The 18,635-nt window shown below is 42.5% G+C and overlaps 1 protein-coding gene across 1 annotated transcript in view; it reads right to left on the bottom strand.

Annotated features, from left to right (window-relative positions):
• The window catches only part of Pitpnb (phosphatidylinositol transfer protein beta), a 60,153-nt gene that overhangs the window by 32,968 nt on the left and 8,550 nt on the right, over positions 1-18,635 (bottom strand). The window contains exons 4-7 of the mRNA XM_048784882.1: positions 11,623-11,714; positions 10,864-10,871; positions 10,259-10,333; positions 8,318-8,401 (exon numbers count right to left, since the gene is read on the bottom strand). Coding sequence (XP_048640839.1) covers positions 8,318-8,401; positions 10,259-10,333; positions 10,864-10,871; positions 11,623-11,714 — 259 coding nt within the window. The remainder of the gene's footprint in view (positions 1-8,317; positions 8,402-10,258; positions 10,334-10,863; positions 10,872-11,622; positions 11,715-18,635) is intronic.

Raw genomic sequence — 18,635 nt, 5'->3', positions numbered from 1 at the left:
ACCACCCTTGAACCGAAAGGGCCACAAGTGTTCTGGTCTGAGCTGGGTCATAAGGACTCTGACAATCTCTGAAGTTGGCCCCAAGGATCCCTGGAAACCCTCAGGGAATCAAAAGGACTTCTTAACTTCCAAGGAGTGCAGGAGACTGGGCTTCCCCGCAGCTGGTCGCAGCACACTGGCCGAGTGCTTTCCAAAGGACACAAAACCAGGCAAAGAAGAGGCAGCGGTGCTGGGGGAGAAGTGATTCCAGGTAGTGCAATGAAGCTGAGCTTTATCCACAGCCCACCCTCTCAGCAGGGACGGCCTGTGTCCTCCAGGGTACCAAACAAAGAAGTGACTAGTGAGTGGCCCTACAGCTCTGCCACAGGAGCTTGTGTGCACAGAGCTGCCCACGAGAAGCTCTTGTGCTGAGACAGGCAGTCCAGAGTTCAGCAGACAAGGCCACAGCCCAGGGAGGGAAGGGTAGCTACCTGGGCAGGTACCAGGGCTGCAGAGGGGCTGTGGTGCCCTGAGCCGGCACTGTCACACAACCTTTCCTGCTTTCCCCAAGGAGAACCCTGGCAACTGGGGAAAGGCACCAGGAAAAAGGAGAGAGATCCAGGGCAAATAGGACCGCCCAGGTCATTATCCTTAGATTCAGGTCAGGACAAGGGGCATGGTGGTATTTAAGGTCGAGTGTGGGCTCAATCCCTGCGTGGGGGCATTCAAAAAGGAAGAAATTGGGTGAAATCTGAGCCTTATCTTAAGAGCTGCCAAGCTTACTGGGTAACCCCCCAAAAGAGGCCCCTCTGAGCTCTGTAGGGAAGTCCTGGTACAGGAATCTATCAATCAGGGCACCCTGCACACCCTTCCTGTGACCCAGAAATGATATGGAACACGAGTTTCTAACTTGTGTCTCCTCATTTCTGCGAAAACCATCTCCAGTGAAACATCATTATGGTCCCCAAAATGTAACTCTTGGTTCTGAAATGCCTCATAAAGGAAAACTATTTCACCACAAATTAAAGCAGGACACATAAGGGCAACAAGTCTGCTCTCTTTAGTTTGCTGCAACAATACAACATGGAATTGACCTATATTTTTCTGCTACATCTTCCAAACAATACTTTTATGTCACTAATATTTGTCTTTTACTGATATCTAGAAAACATATGTTAAGATGCATCATTTTTAGAAGAATACATCTAAATATTTTGAATTAACATTATTTCTACTACCAAAAAAAAAAAGCCCATAAGTCACACAACATGTACAGCAGAGGAAGGCTGATACCAATCCTTTTTGGTTTCACATAAATACCTTAAAATATGGTTCCAATTTCTCTCTCTCTTTTTTTAAACAGTGCTCATTTTCTTTCAAATTACTTCCAAAAATGAAGGTCTCTCTAATGTTAATCGTGTGTACACTTCAGCTTATACTTTAAAAGAGTCTTCCTCTCCTGGGAAGTGACTTTTGTATACAAATCATGGAAAGCTACTTAGACAAAGTGCTGGGGATGATTAAAAGGGGCCAGATTCAAATTTATACCTTAAAAAAAGCAGAAGCAGATGTCAACTGGCTCATTTTGTGTACATTTTGGAAATGAGTTGAAGATATGCATGTGCATCTCATCAGGACATTTAAAGAACCCTCAACTTTTTCCTGCAGTTATCATCAATGACAACTTTAGAAACTGGAAAAACAACAATAATGACGACAACTTTAAACTTGCCTTCTCATGTTCTATGCTGGACACCTGACTTACCACAACAGACCTAACCTCTTTAATGTGACCAAAAAGGTGTTTGTTCACTTACAAACATTTCAGAAGTTTTAGAAAAGAAGACACATCATGTATTTTTCTTTTTAAATATTTCTTTTACTTTTTTAGTTGTAGTTGGACACAATACCTTTATTTTATTTATTTTTCTATGTGGTGCTGAGGATTGAACCCAGGGCCTCACACGTGCTAGGCAAGCGTTCTACTACTGAGCCACAACCCTAGTCCCACATCATGTATTTTTCATCACCTAAAATGAGCAAAGAAAGAACTAAAGTAGCATTTTGTTCATTTACTACTTGAACAATAAAAACTTCAGCTTCTCCAAAATGCCTCCCCCGCCTTGTTTTTGTCTGTTCTGAGAACATCACTATCCTGAACTCATGGGCTGAGGCCTTTAAAAAAAAAAACAAAAAACACTACAGAGGAAAACACTCTGCAAATTCTCTCTGATCCACTAAAACTTGACTGTCAAGCTCATTCCATGCTAGGAACCAAGCATCTTGCTGTGTCCTAGAAACACAGGACTGACGAGTATTACTGTCCTGGTCCCCAGGGAGCCCCCAATTCCCAGAGAAAGGCTATTAAGGAGTGACACCTGGGTTAGACTTAAAATGGGGGGAGGAGGTTCGAGGGCTGGGGCCGGCAGGGCTGCACGTAGGCATGTGTTCTGCGGCAGCCTGGTGAGCTCCGTGCCTGCTGGAAGTCAGGCAGAAGGCCCCTTCCTTCTTGAAGATATAACGTCTTAATGACCCTTCACCCCTGTCCCTTGAAACAGGAAAAATGGTTTTGTATGGTGAATACATTATAGTGAGACAAAAGAAACTGAGACATTTACGCAGAAATCCCAGGCTTCTCACTTGTTTCTTCAGGAAATGTTATCTTCTAGCAAATCACACAGAGCAGTGTCTAAAGCAATAGTCACATACACATTTCCCATAAGGTAGCCACAAAAAAATCCTAACAACCCATGTACTGAAATATATATGATTTCTGTAGCAACTACTCTGTGAACGTGGGTCACACTGACAGATTTTTACAACAAATCCTTGTTCCTAGAGTTATTGTGACAATGTCACTCTTTGATTATGTAAACATGTCAAAGCATGTAGCCAAGTATTCAGTTACACCAGGGGTCAAATCACATCTCTTCTGCACATGATGAAGTTAGCAGTTCATAATGACGACCAAAACACAGCAAGCCGACAACACCAGCGATGTGGAGTCTCCTGACAACCTAGCAGAGTCAAACCCTAAAAGTAATCAGCAATCACTCTGAATTAAAATGGTTGGGGTTGTGTTTGTGTTAAATCCACCTGCAACGACAGAAAGCTCCGCTAGGTGGAGGTGCATCGAGCTTCACTCTGAACAATTCTTGGTTTCTTTACTCCCCAGGTATTTTAAAGTTATTTAAATTTTGATAGGACTTGCCTATTTACCCTCTCAAAATTCTAATGTAATAACTGTTCACATGTTTATAAAGCAAGTAATATAAAACAACACAACCACTTAAAAGTTGATAAAAAAAAATTAGCTCACTCAAAAACCCCAGAGCAGTTCGACAGAAAGGAGAAAAAAAAAAAAAAAAAAAAAAAATCACTCAATTAGGACAAAACCCTCCAGAAGTGACAGTGCCACAGCCTGAACTCTGAGAGATCCCCACCCTGCAGCAAGCCTCAGGTTGTCCCCCAGCCCCGCCCCGCCTTCTAAACCATCACCAATACATTTATTTGAAGAACTAAGGGTCAAATCTTATCAACTTTTAAACTGGGTAGGATAAGACAGACACACTGCTCTGATGAACTTCTGGGCATTCACAACAGCACAGGTAAGTAGATCTGGCACACAGACCAGGGGGACAAATTCTAATTAGTTACGTGATCTCCCACTCAGAGGAAAGTGCTCTCTCCCTATCACAGAAGCAGCGCTGAGAAAAACAGAGAAGGAACCCAGCCAAGGCCTCCAAGCACAGGCCTCGACAAGCCGGTGCCTGGTGAAGGTGGGTGCCCTGTGTACCCGGCAGGAGAGGGACGCCCCAGCTGAGCTGGGATCTGGAGGGTGGGTGTGACCATAAGCCAGCACCCACTCAATGCAGGCCTCCACAGTCACTCTGGTCCTCTACACAAACACTCAGTGAATTTGGGAAGAAAGGGAATCCTACCTGCGTCCCCAGTCCACCTCCCCTCCTCCCAAGGTAACACAGGTGACCACCCCACTGGGTGCAGGGCCTCCCACCTCCCACCTTACTTGGCTTATTCTCACTACTCAACTCTCTATTCAAATGTCATTCCCACCCTCAAGGAACAAGTTTTCAGCATTAAAAATTAACTACTGGCCTGGCAGGAAGGGGTCTGAGGTGATCCTGCCCACAAATGAGCCACCCTCCCTGAAGCGCAGAGGGAGCCTCCGACTTGTCTCTGACCACAGACTGTGGGGACGGCTGATGGGAAGTCATTCTCCTGGATCAGGCTAGACTGCCTGGCCACTGGTGTTGTGCAGATAGCAACAGGAAACCCAAACCATCACCGAGGACATCTCCCCAGACCTCTGCATACACCTGCCAGTCCTCCCCCTCCCCCTTCCCATCTTAGGTTTGTAACCTATCACACCACATCAAGTACAGCCAATTCCTAGAAGTGGAATTCTGCTCGGTCAAAGGACGTGTATGTGTGTTAATTCTTCTAGACCAGTTTGACCAATTTATACTCCCCTAGGCGAGGAGTGGGAACACTGCTTTCCTCCCCTCTTTTCCCACTCCTCGCCCCCTTGCCAACCCAGACGTCACCAGGCTGACACCAACTAACCTCACATCCCAGTGTGAGCTCTCAACTCACAGGTCAGTCTCCTCACCGTCCTCAAGCTCCTCGGGTGAATCTGAAGTCTCCCTGAGAAAGTGGGACCCGACCTAGATCCTGGAGGACACGTAGGCTTTGGACAGAGAATAAGAAGTCCCAGAAAGGAGATGAGAACAGGCAGTACACCGGTGGCAGGCTGGTTTGAGGAAAGGAAGACAATGACTGACAAAGTGGGGCCTCACCTGGAAGGAGTGAGGGCCAGGGGACAGAGCACTGGACTGACGGTCAGAATGCCCACTTCTGGCACCAGCCTAGTGATCATGAGAAAAACTAGCTCACCTGGGCTCCAGCTTCCTCACTTGTAAAACAAAAGAGGTGAGCCCCAAAACCACGCTCTGAAGCTGCAGAAGTGCACGTTCAAAGTGAACTTTAGGGTCAAGGCTAGTGTCAGATAAGCAGGACTGAAGTGGTCGAGGGGACAGGCAGGACCTCCTCAGCCCCACAGTCCAGTCACCCCACACTGACAAATGGAGGGGTGCCAGGAAACTGCTGAGACAAGCATGGGGACAACTTTCCATGCCGGGACGGCAGACAGGCGAGGATGTGTTGAAGGAAGAGCGGAGCCCTGCCCACAGCTCTCACTGCGGCCCCCTCCCCGTCACTCACCCAGCCTCTGCGCCCCGTCAGGCAGGGCAACGCTCTGCTTTGGTCACTTTTAGGCTTAAACCTCCACCATCAAAGGCCCCTTGGCCTCTTTCATAGCAGAAAAATGTGCAAATTTGTTTTTTTTTTTAAATGTCAGGTTTGACAATTCCTACACACCAGTCTTTCTTGAATTATGCACAACTGAGAAAGTGCACTGATGAAAAAGCTGTGACCCAGTGTTCACACCAGCTGAGAGTCAGACACAGCCAAGACGATCGCGGACGGATGAGTGCAAACAGAATGAAAGAAATACCTGACACCGCTACAATGTGAACTGATCTTAACAACACCACGCAGCAGGCCACTCATCGACATGGAATACCCAGAACAGGAAGATCCCAAGAGACTTTAGTGATCTGTAGTTGCCAAAGGTTGGGGTGGGCAGCCACACGAAGTGCTAGGGTACGGGCTGTCCTTCTGGGGTGACCAAAAGACCCCTGGACTGGAGAGCATGGATGGCTGAGCACGCTGCATACACTATTACAGAACCACTGCACATTCTAAAGTGGTAAATTTTATGTTATGTGAATTCTATCCCGATTTAAAAAAAAAACACTTCTGCAAATTCAATACAATTTAAAATAAATTTGCATCTACTCTTTTTTTTAAGGGGGGTGGTACCGGGGATTGATCTCAGGGGCCCTCAACCACTGAGCCCCATCACCAGCCCCATTTTGTGTATTATTTAGAGACAGGGTCTCACTGAGCTGCTTAGGGCCTTGCCGTTGATGAGGCTGGCTTTGAACTTGAGATCTTTCTGCCTCAGCCTCCCAAGCTGCTGGGATGACAGGCATACGCCACCATGCCTGGCTGCATCTACTCATTTTTAAAATGCAACTTGGAAAACATGATCTGTGAACACTGGAAAATAAAACCACACACAAATAGGTGCGTGCAGACTCCCACCCGAGGCTGATGGATGCAGGCTCTCGGAACCCCTCCACCACTCCAGTTACTAAGGACAGCAGTGACAAGGGCCTGGTGAACTGCACTGCTCACATGCTCACGTGTGACCCTGTAGGGTGATAAGCCTTTACCTCACACGAGGTAATGAAAGCACAATGAGGTCACGCAACCTGCCTAATATAAAATGGTGGAGTCTCAGAACCTCAGGTTGAGGGCAATCTCATTTCGGAATGTCTTAGTGCATGTCCACCGACTCACAGGCACAGGCCACACACCACTCACAGAGTCATCTGCAGCCTCTGCGCGTACAAAACTTCCACAAGAGCACCCTCTGGAGCGCTGTCCCTGGGTGTTCTCCAGGCCAGCAGAGCCTTCGCTCCATTCCAGAGGGCACCCTGGGAGGGAAGGAAGAGCCCCAGAGCCTCCGGGCTCTACACAACCTGCCTTACTCCAGTCACTCCACCCACCAGCCATCTTGCCTGAGAACAAGAACAAAGAACTGCTTTTATGCTCCCAGCAAAACCAAAGAGGCGCCCTCACTCTGCTGGTGAACAGCAGGGTCTGCAAACCTGCAAGCCCCAGGATCAGCTCAGTGCAGCCATTCTGACTGGCCACCACCTCTGAATGCCTCTTCCAGCGTACCCCACCATCCCGAGATGCCACACAGTTCTTGTAACCAACTCTGGGTCAGCCGATTGACTCACTCTTTCATTACCCCCAGTTACTGCTCTTCCCCTCAGCACTCCATCACATAAAGTAAATCATGGCTGGAAAACATACTGAGAGAAATAAAAGACTGTAAAACAGACACCTCATTTGAATGACCCTCACTTCTAAGGTTTAGAAAAAACCTCCATATATAACTTCAAAGGTAGAAACAACCTTAAAATTGAAGTAACTTCAAATCACAGTACCACTAAAATTAAAGAAGGTTCCTTCTCATATCTGCTCTTCTAAGTAGAGAAGTGGCTCTAGCAGTGTAGGTACCAGACAGGCACAGGGTCACTGCTGTCAGCTCCAGTGATTTCTGAGAAAAGGTCAGAGACCTTTAAGTTTACCATTAAATTTCAACAGCAAAACCAGACATTCGTTTGGTTTATTTCTGTTATTTGGTTTATTTCTGTTTGTGTTTATTTCTGTTCAGCTGACAACACTACTCAGGTTCAGAGAATAAACACAAAAATAGAAAAGGAAGGTGATGCTGGCTGAACCTATTGTGCTTGGCCACGACAAACCAGGGCTGCTGCTTCCCCACAGCTCTGGCTCTCTGGACCAGCAGTGAGGGGCTCACTGGTTGTCTTCATGTGCAAAAAATCTTAAATGTGCCCTGCAAATCCACCTGGCACTTGGCATGCTACAAAATAAGATATATCGGAGTTAATATTCACAAAACCTCAGCAATAAAATATGAGGGTCTTAATTTGGCATGGGGAGTGTTTTTAATGGCAAAAACTTAAGTCAAAGCCTAAAGAACCAACAATCACACTTATGATAATCAAAACAGAAAGCTAAACAAGTATTAAATTAAGCTATTGCACATAAAAAACATTTTCCACAAATATTAACTTTAGCTTTAGCTCAATTACTAAAAACTTACGTGTAAGTTACATTTTTGCCTTCTTAATCACACTTGAAATGTATGAAGGACTCATGTTAAAGAAACTCAAAGGGAGGGTGGGGAAGGGGCCTGGGAGAAGGAAAGACGGTGGGATGAGATGGACACCATTACCCTAGGTACATGTATGACTGCACGATAGTGTGATTCTACTTTGTGCACAATCAGATAAGTGAAAAATTGTGCACCATTTGTGTACAATGAATCGAAGGGCACTCTGCTGTCATGTATAACTGATCAGAACAAATAAAAAATAAAAAAAACTCCAGAGAGAACACTTCTGTAAACAATGTTTTTTCAATAAAAACACACACCTGTGTACACCAGCTATACTGTAATTTCTTAAAATGGATCACTTGCACAGAGGCAAGATACACACAGAAACAAGTTGCCTTCTCTCACTCTGAATCTCTTTGCTGAGGCTGAGCTCCAGGCTTATTTCAGTGTGCAAATACAGGTCATAAAGGAAAGAAAGAAAATCACTTTTACATGTAAATGGGGATACATTAAAATGTCATCAAGTGGCATTTTACTTACTGCTGGTTCAACTTGACTTCGATCTGCAATATCTATGTGGACAATTTCGACAGTTTTCCATGTGTTTGGATCCAAACTGTGTACCTATAAACAACAAAGAGAAATGAAACAACAAAATCTAGATTATTCTTGTTAAGTAAAACTATCACACTTACATGTATAATCTCCATCATGAATCTTAGAATACATTATGGGGAATGAAAAAAATGCAAATTACCTATCATATTAGCTGTCTGATCTTGAGGGATCTAGGAATTATTACAGCCTTAAGCACCCCCAAATAAGGGGGGACACCGACACATGAAAGAAATCTGTCAATGTCACCTGGTGGTAGTTCTCATCTGACCTGTGTTAAAACAACAAAGTCTTCAAAGCTGTAGGTCACGTGCTAATACAAGGAGCCTCAGAATCAGGCTCCAGGCTGCACTGTACACTCCAAAACCTCTCCTGAATTTGCTATACCCAAAGCGGTTCATTTTCAGTATGATGTTGACTCCTCTATGCTTTATTGCTGGTCTTTTATTTCTGAAACTTCATGAACCAATTAAGCATTGTTTAAGAACTGCCAACAGATACACCCACTTGAGAGCTGAAAATGGCAGACTGACTAACCCACACATGAATTAAAACACACCAAACTATCTCATCCAAACCCTAAATTTTAGAGAATTACTATGAAAACCCATGAAATGTCAAATGATCACTTGAAAGAAAACTAAAGTACTACAAATTAAAATTCAAAAGTTCTATTAGAAGGCATCAATTACAAAAGAGCACAATCCTAGAACAATAAGAATAGAATTTACCACAATCGTTACCACTAACAGTATATCCTATGATTGGAATGGTAGTTCTCAAACTGGGGTGTACATCAAAAAAACGACTCCTGGATCCCACTCTAGAGCTTGGGATCCAGGAGCTCTGGGTGGGGACTGAGTCTGCATTCCTAATGAGTTCCCAGATGCTGCTGCTGGCCCAGGGACCACACATTGCCAGTGCATCCACCAAGGATGCCAGATGCCCTTTTCACATTTCCCAACAAGCCTTAAGAATCATGTCTCTGAGTCCAAGATGATGTTCTTTTTTTTTTTTTTGGTGCTGGAGATTGAACTCGGGGCACTCAACCACTGAGCCACACCCCCCAGCCCTATTTTGTATTTTATTTAGAGGCAGGGTCTCACTGAAGTTGCTTAGCTCCTTGCTAAGTTGCTGAGGCTGGCTTTGAACTCCTGCCCTAGCCTCCTAAGCCGCTGGGATTACAGGCATGTACCATATGTCCCGTCCTAGCTGATTCTTGAAGCTTGCCAACATTTTTGTAAATTATTCAAAGAACCTTCTCCTTCCTGACTTCTGGTCATTTCTCTGACATCAACCAACCCATACTCCAGTAAAGTGGGTAGGAGGTAAAAATGAAAGCAATCATTCCGTTATGCTAGAGCAACTCTGGCAAGTACACAGAGATGAAGGCATTGTACACTAACGGTTAAAACTGGGTTGGGGGATTATCAGTGAACTTTGATGATCCACTCTCTCCCGGTTCCAGACAGTGTCATGGCAAGAGACTGACAAGGAAAGCCCCCCGTTTCTGGCTGCTTGCTTGCCTCACCTAAATTTGACACCGTCTGATGCGGCCAGCGGCTAGTCTGATGCAGGTAACTTCACTTTGTTGACGACAGAATACACTAGACACAGTAATTCCCTTTCCAGGGGTTTCTGCGCTGAAAGTGAGGAGCAGCAACTTAACGTTTTTTCTTTTTTTCTTTTACCTAGAACTATTTGTTCTAGTTGGCCCTAGGTGACAGTGGAGTATACACAAATGGAGCACAGCTTCTCCTTCCTCCTGCTGCACAGGGTGCAGTCACTCCAGCAGTGTGGCCATCCATGTACATGGGGTGATAATGCCTGTCTCAGGCTACCCTCCTCCCAGCCCTCACAACTTACGTTGTCTGATGTTCCCAAGTCTGGTTTGTGCCATGTCTCAATTTTAATGAAGAAATCATCTTTCATATATTCATTCTGTAGAAAACACAAGAGGAACGTGACATGATGTTTCACCAGTTCTCCAGGGCTTGTGTACACAGGAGCCTTTTCCAGCACCAGCACCAGCACCAGCACCATGCCATGCTTTGACTCTACCAAGAGACCTACCTCAAGTGACTAACGATCATTAGCTACTGATCTTTACAGACTTGTCAAGCAAACTAAATGCTGCATGCTTCTAAATAATGTAAACAGTCCTACTTGTCACGTAGCTTATAGGGCTAACGTAATAATATAGTAAACGCAGCTATGAGGTTTGGTCAGTAAATCTGGCACTAAAAGGAAGCAGCAAAAGCAAAATGAAATCAAAAGGGAGATCTGGAGACAAGACTGGAAGGAGCCCATTAGCCCCGGGGACATATGGTGGAGCAGGACTTGGGGGGAGGGAGCCATGAAGCAATGGGTAGTTTTAGTTTAAAAACAAAAACAAGATAATTATCAAAAAATTAAAAATTACAATATGGACTAAATAAAGATAAGAGAATGGAACACAAAGTTTTACTCACCGTTACAACTGAGGCACAATGGAGAGGCAGGCAATGAAACAGGAAAAATTTCAGAATATTAATTGGAGTCAAAACAATCTGTCCCAATATTTTATGCCACAAAGACTAAACTACCTGAAAACACAGAACATTTAGTAGCTTATGTTTTCAAAATACAGTTTGTACACAAGTGACACCATAAGATATCTTAGATTATGAGGTCCAAATAAAATATGGAGACTAATGTAACTTTAAAATAATGCTGGGGCTGGGGCTCAGGGGTAGAGCACTTGCCCAGCACTGGATTTGATTCTTAGCACCACATATAAATAAATAAAGATCCATTGACAACTAAGATAAATTTTGAATAAAATAAAGCTTAAAAGAATAATGTCACAAGAGAAAAACACTATAGAGTTAATTTAGCAAATGACAGCAGACGTTTCAGAAGTCTGTCATCTCCCTCTCCTGTCACGTGGCAACGTACGTAAACTACTGTTGAAAGTCCACCAAACAGAACTTCTGAGTGTGGGTGAGCTTTCTTTAGGATCTCAAAGTATGCATCTGCTCACCCTAGAGCCAGCACAGTCAGCAAGGACATCAGTGTGACTGTCATCTGGGAGTAAACCCCATGCCCTTCACAAGGTCTGGGAGATGAACCCAATGTAGCCACTCTCCTGCCATCACTCAAACAACCCTTCTCAGACACCCGGGCACTGGGAGTCCTCGCTCCTCCTCCTCAGCGCAGAGGGGTGAAGTGCTGCTGGGGACGAGGCTTACTTGTCCTGCAGTAGGGGTAGGCGTTCCAGGCTTTCTCGTGAAACACCAAGGAGCCCTCAGGAGCAATCATCCTCACAAAGGTGGGAACTTTGCTGTAAGGAGAGAGAGATTGAGATTGTATGTATTTTCACTTCAGTCATTAACTTTTTTGTATCAAAAAATACTTTTATTAAATGTGATCATTACTGTAGATTAATCAGGTAGAAAATTAACATAAAAAGTAACAAAATGATTGAGAAAGTTAAACTATATAGAGGGATTCTGTTGTTTTTAAATTTTTAAATAGAAGGAATTCTTTCTTGGGAGTTTTTTAATTATTCCCCTGGTATGAAATCTGAGAGTTAACCAAGCTTCCCTAGCTACACATTACTACAACACAAAATTCTCATGTAGTATAACTATATTATGCTAGTTCCTGAACCACAAAAAGCCCCAGAATAAGAGAATATCTCTAAATAAAAGTCTAATATGTTTTATAGAAAAGGCCTGTCAAATAGTGACAATGGGAAAGATCACACAGAAAATGAGAAATTCAAACATAACCAATTATAAAATCCTATAGGCTTCACAGGTGACTGTCACTTGCTGCCTGCAATATGAAAAGGGCTGCATACATGACTAGCACCCACCAAGCTTATACAACTTCCTCACAGTCAGGAGCAGTCCCAAAAGACAGACAAAGGATATCCACCAACATATTACCAACAGCAAACACTGCCCACAGGGCTGGGCATACAGCTCAGCACACAGCACTTGCCGGTGCAAGGCCTGGGTTGATACCCAGCGTCGCAAGTCCATGCATGCCCCCAACGTGTGTGCGCGCACGTGCTCTCTCTCTCCCTCCCTCCCTCCCTCCTCCAAGTAGCTGGGGGTGTAGCTTGGTGATGGAGCATCTGCCTAGAAAATGCTATTAACAAATGGAAAAATCAGTTACCAGTCTTCAAAGAAATGCAAACAAAATGATCATTTGTTTTGACTGGAGCCTTCTATAAGGAGAGGAGCTTCACCACAAAAGGTTTTCAGGAGCTTCACCACAAAAGGTTTTCACACATACTGGACTCAAATCTTGACATCGCTGAGAAGCTCCAAGATGACCTGGGCTATTACTGGCTTCTCTGAATTTCTCACAAATTAGTGGGGTTCACATTACCTACTGTGCAGGTGCTGAGAAGGTTCAATCAGACAGTATCTGTAATGGACTCAGCACACTGTGCAGTACAATGAGAGCACAAATAATGGTAGTCAACAATTTTAACTATGATTTGCCATGAAGCAAATCACACCTTTACTCATTTAAATCATCCAATAACAATGTGAGGTATTTCATCACTTCAGATAATCAGCATGTAAGAGGCTAAATATCTATAAATCAAAACTATATCCTCCAACTTCAAGCACTATAAACACATATTTCCACATAGCTGTTTCTCTGAGAACTTTCAAATAAAACTTAGTTTCTTCAACTAAAAGAATAAACTCAGAAGACCTGGCATCCAGCAAGGACTTCTGGCCTATAATAAAATTAAGCAGCCGGCCAGAGCTATTCTTCTGTTGAATTTTGGAGGTTAAGCAAGGTAAATGGCGAGAAACACACCAGCCAGAGAGCTAAGCGCCAACAGAAGAGGCAGTGCAGACAACCCTCCTTGGAGCCCTTAGATTTCAGGCTCAAGGTACTTCAAACAGGTGCACAGCTTGGGGCTTTCACCTATTCTGTCTGGCACATTAACTCAGGAAAAGAAAAACTAATGTACTATTACATATGACAGTTCAACTGAGATTCCAAGGGCATAAAGAGGTTTACATGTGCCGTCACGGACTTCAAAGATAATAACAGACCACTAACTCTTTGATCACTGATTCTTTTCAAATTGTGGGATGATTCAAACTTAAGAAATACAAAGCCAGGATAACTGAACATAGTATTACCTTAAAAGTCCAAGAACATCTAGTACAAAAATCTCACATTGCTGAAGAGCTAAAATCAATAGCCCTTTAAATATGGGTGAGACTTAACCAAAGTATACTGCAGCACATACAATTAATTAACCAAAGGCGAGCTACGAAATTACCAGTTTGTCTGAGAGTGGGACAAATACCTATCAGTAATCCAGCTGGTCAACTTAGAAAAGACAGACCAAAACCAGCTATGAAACACATAGCCACCTAGCTCAGAAACACTTTTAACTTCCCTAGAGTGGCCAATAGTGACAATCTTTAAATAGTCATAAAATGTTCTAAAATTTGTTGACCCAAATAGAAAAACAAAGTGGCAGCCATTACACAGGCTGTCAAGAACCACATCTACAAGAGGTGGCACTACTTCTCTATCTGGGTCCCAACTGCCCACTCTACTCTCCAGGACCACCCTCTCCCCCATGTGAATTCCAACAATTCATTCTTTGTTAGTTTCTTTTGATTTATTTAATAAGGTCCAAATCTTTGAGCTGGTTTTGTTTCAAATTTACTGTCTCTTCTACATGTAACATAAGAACATTGACACTGCTCCTAATGAATCCAAGGAACTGGCTGACCTTGGGGGACATGCACAAATGAAGTAAATAAGATTCTACTTTAAAGAGCAGCAATTGTCAATAATGGCAACCTTGAGGGTTTCGAACAAGGCAATTCAGGTGTGCCATTTATATATAATTAAAAGAATGTACATCATTTTTCCATCAGGAGATCACTTTAATAAAATGCAGGAAATGCTGCTTAGGGGGCCTCAGAAAAGGGAAAATACTGAATGAATTTACAAAATGAGCTAGGCCTTCAAAATAGAGCACAGGAAAAAGACATTCCTTCGTATGTTCTTCCCAAACTATTCATGAAATGCTATTCTCCCACAACTAGCCAATGTTCCCAACTTGACTTCAAGGTAACTTCGACCAGATCTCAGCTGTTAAGGTAAGAACTACCCACAGCAGAATGCCCAAAGCTCGACGGTCCCTCCTCCTCCCCACTCTAAATGCACTTTAAAGATGTTTAATTTCATGGTAAAATCCTACCACAGAATCTTATTCAATTATGTTGAAAGGAGATAGTATTAAGATCTCAGGGCTGGGCATGGTGGCACACAAGGCTGAGGCAGGAAGATGGCAAGTTCAAAGCCAGCCTCAGCAAGTTAGCAAGGACCTAAGCAATTTAACAAGACCCTCTCTCTAATTAAAATATTAAAAAGGATTGAGGATATGGCTCAGTGGTTAAGCACCCCTGGGTTCAATCCCTGGTACCTAAATTAATAAATAAATACATAAAATAACAATAAATCTCACCTTAATAATGGTTGTAAAGCTGTTTGTTTTGAAGCAAGGCAACTTTGTTACAGCAGTATAGGAAAAGAAAGGTTTAAAAGACACATAACAAATCACTATCATGTAACTTCTGATCTTGAAGTATCCCTTTTTAAGTTCTGATTCCTGAGATAAATATTTTGGCAAATCATTTCAAACAGCATTTTTCCCTTGAAAAATTTATATCTACCTATAAATAGCCTAACCACTGAAAAGTTCTATTTCTTATCCTCCGTCCTATGGGAAGAATTAAGACCAAATTACTATGCCATAAATAAAACAATTAATCTTTCACTTTGTAATCTACTGAAAGAGATCTTAAACACACTGAGCATGTCACTCATTTACCCATACATGTCACTCATTTACTGAGTGTGCACGGTGCCGGGAGCTATGCCAATACGGCTGAATAAACAGGGATCAGTCCTTACCTTCCAGGGAAGGAGGCAGAAAACAAACTCTAGACAACAAAAGGCAAAGAGAACTATCAGTCTCCTGCAGTGCAGTGAGATGAGGAAGAGTCAGCAAGGGAGGGCCCTCCGAAGGAGTGACGGGACAATGATCACCAGAGGGAACGGATGCAGAAAAAAAAAATGGCCAATCCTATGACAGCATAAGACTTGGCCTGCTAGAGCCACTGAGGCCTCTAGCATGGCTGCACTGTGGTGACCAAAAGAGCGGAGACAAGATGAAGATGAGGCTGGCTAATGAGGTGGGAAGCCGGCAGATCACATGGGGCCCAGCCCACCCGATGGCCCAGAGTCTGGATTCTGTTCTCTGTAAGGTGGGAAGCCAGTGATGACACCAAGAAGGGAAATGACACAACCTGCTTTTAAGTTCTGAGATCCTTCTGGATTTGTGAGGAACATTAATTAGAACAAGCAAGAATGAATGGTGGTCAAAATTAACTCAAAATGGATAACAACCTAAATGTAAATGGAAAATAAAATTCTTCCAAAAAAACCATAGATGTAAATCTTCATAACCTCTGGAATAAGTAATATTTATAATTGACACCAAAACATGAACAATAAAAGATAAAAAAAAAAAAATAAAGTGAACTTCATCAAAATTAAAAACATTTAAAGCTTTTAAAGATACTGTCAAGGATGGGGTTGTGGCTCAATGGCAGAGCGCTTGCCTAGTACGTGTGAGGGACTAGGTTCAATCCTAGGCACCTAATAATAAATAAAATAATAAAATAAATAAATAGAATAATAAAAGAAATACATAAAATAGAGGTATTGTGTCCAACTGTTACGAAAAAGTAAAAATAAAAAGATACTGTCAAAGAAGTGAAAGACACCCCATAAAATAGAGGAAAGAAAACTACAAATCCTATATCCATTAGATATTAGTATCCAGAATATATAAAGAACTCTTACAATTCAGAAACAAAGAAACTCAAGTCAAACACAGAACAAAGATTTCAACAGAGAGTTCTTCAAAGACATACAAATAACCAAAGTGCACAAAGATGATGCCCAATATCATTAATCATGAGGAAAATGCAACTCAAACCAAGTAAGGTACCATTTCTCCTCCCTCCCCCCGCCAAACAGAGGGCTATAATCACACAGATAATAACAAGTATTGGTGAGGTTATGGAGAAAATGGAATCTTGTATCCTCCTGGTGGGAATGTAAAATGGTGCAGCTGCTTTGGAAAACAGTTTGGCAGTTCCTCAAAAGGTCAACCATACTTATATGACCATCTTATGACCCTACAACTCCACTTGCTGGTTCTCTACCCTGGAGAAATGAAAACACGTTCACACAAAAAACTATGTCCAGGGCTGGGGCTGGGGCTGAGTGGTTGAGCACTTGCCTGGCATGTGTGAGGCCCTGGGTTCAATTTTCAGCACTGCATATAAATACACGAACAAAATAAAGGTCCATCAACATGTAAAATAATAATTTAAAAAAACTTATGTACAAATATTCACAGCATTATTCAGAATAGACAAAAAGTAGAAACAACCCAGATGTCCAACACAAACAATGTGGTATTTTTACACAATGGAATATTAATGGTAACAAAAACGGTAGCACTGATATGTGTTTTAACATGGATGAGCCTCAACAGTGTGCTAAGGAGAAGAAGCTGACCACAAAAGGCACCTCTGTGGACAGGGACTGGGGCCAGGAGCCGGAGGAAGGGGTAATAGACAGTGCCTACAAACGGCAACAGGGTTTCTTTTTCTTTTTAGAGTGTAGAAGATATTCTCAGATCAGATAGAAATGGTAGTTGGACAATTCTGCGAACACCACTGAGCCCACCTTTGAAAGGATGAGTTTTATGGCAGTAAATTATCTCTATATTTTTAAAAACCCAAATGAAAACAAGCAAACTGGATGTCTACACAGCAGTCTGGAGATGAATGGAGGGGTCGAGAGAGAGGTGACGGTGACGGTGACTTATGTGTGTCAGACCAGCAATGGAGATGGAGGAAGAAGAAAAAAGAGTGCATAAGGGAAAAAAAAGAAAAATGGTTTAAAATCTGAATTTGTGGAAAAGGAATAAATGGAGATTAAAAAACAAAAACAAGAAAGTATCTTTCACCTAATAAGAGAAGAATAGTAATGAAAAAGGAGATAAACCATAAAGAGGAAAGAACATAATTCAGAAAATATTTCTGATGTTCTTCTGGAATAGAATTACTCTCGATTCAGAAAACTTCCCACTGTGTGACACATGAAGAGACCCAACTACATACAAAGAAAAAAATGACATGCCCACAATGACTGACGTTTGACTCAGGAATGAATTGATTATTTATTGACTCGTTACTTGTACAATACGTCCTCTGAATGTGAAGCATCGTCCACATTTATATTTTCTGGCGACTTAAACTTCTCCTTTTTAAACATAACTTAAGTTCCTGGAAAATGATTACTTTTTGCTTACAAAAATGAACTCTTACCTTGAATAACATGAAATTTTAAAATGATTTTCAACAAAACCCCTGCTGTTTTAACTTCTGGAAAACAGGGCCATTCTGGAGCTGACAAAACTTTACAATCTATCATCCAGGACTGACTGACGGTGGTGATGGCATAATGCTTACAAGAACTGAAAAAGAACAAAGCTTTCCCCAAGAAGTGACAAACAAACTAACAAAAAGAACAAAAAGGGCGGATCAGTGTGTTTGAACAATGAAGTCTTGGGACAGCTGAGCTTTCTCTCTTAACCATTTCAAAAGCTACAACACATTTCGTTGTTCTGCTTCAAATTTCTTTGCCTAGCCAGGTGTGTTGGTGCACGCCTGTAATCCCAGAAACTCCAGAGGCTGAAGCAGGAGGATCACAAGTTCAAGGCCAGTCTCAGCAATTTAGCAAAGCCATAAGCAATTTAGGAAGTCCTGTCTCAAAATAAAAAATAAAAAAAGAACTAGAGATGTGGCTCAGCAGTTAAGCATCCCGGCTCAATCCCTGGTCAAAAAAAAAAACAAAAAAAACTTTGCCCACTAAATTGCCTTCCTTCACCATCACCTACTATAGAAAGTCTGTACTAAATAAGGAAAGATACTCAACACTGTCGTAGAAAATGAGGTCCAAGACAAATAATGGAAATATATGACCAGGTGTCAAAATGAGTGGAAGGAACAAAAAGTGATGAGTTGAGGGAAGAAAGGTTAATATAGCACATGAATAGAATTCAAGAGGCCAAATGCCTCTGCACACAAAAAGGCCCAACATTAAAAAAAAAAAAAAAAAAAAAAGG

The sequence above is a fragment of the Marmota marmota genome, unplaced genomic scaffold (assembly GCF_001458135.2).
Source record: "Marmota marmota marmota unplaced genomic scaffold, marMar, whole genome shotgun sequence".
In the NCBI taxonomy this organism is placed as follows: Eukaryota; Metazoa; Chordata; class Mammalia; order Rodentia; family Sciuridae; genus Marmota; species Marmota marmota.
Note: the sequence above shows the minus strand (reverse complement) of the source record. Positions and strands in the feature narration are given on the sequence as shown.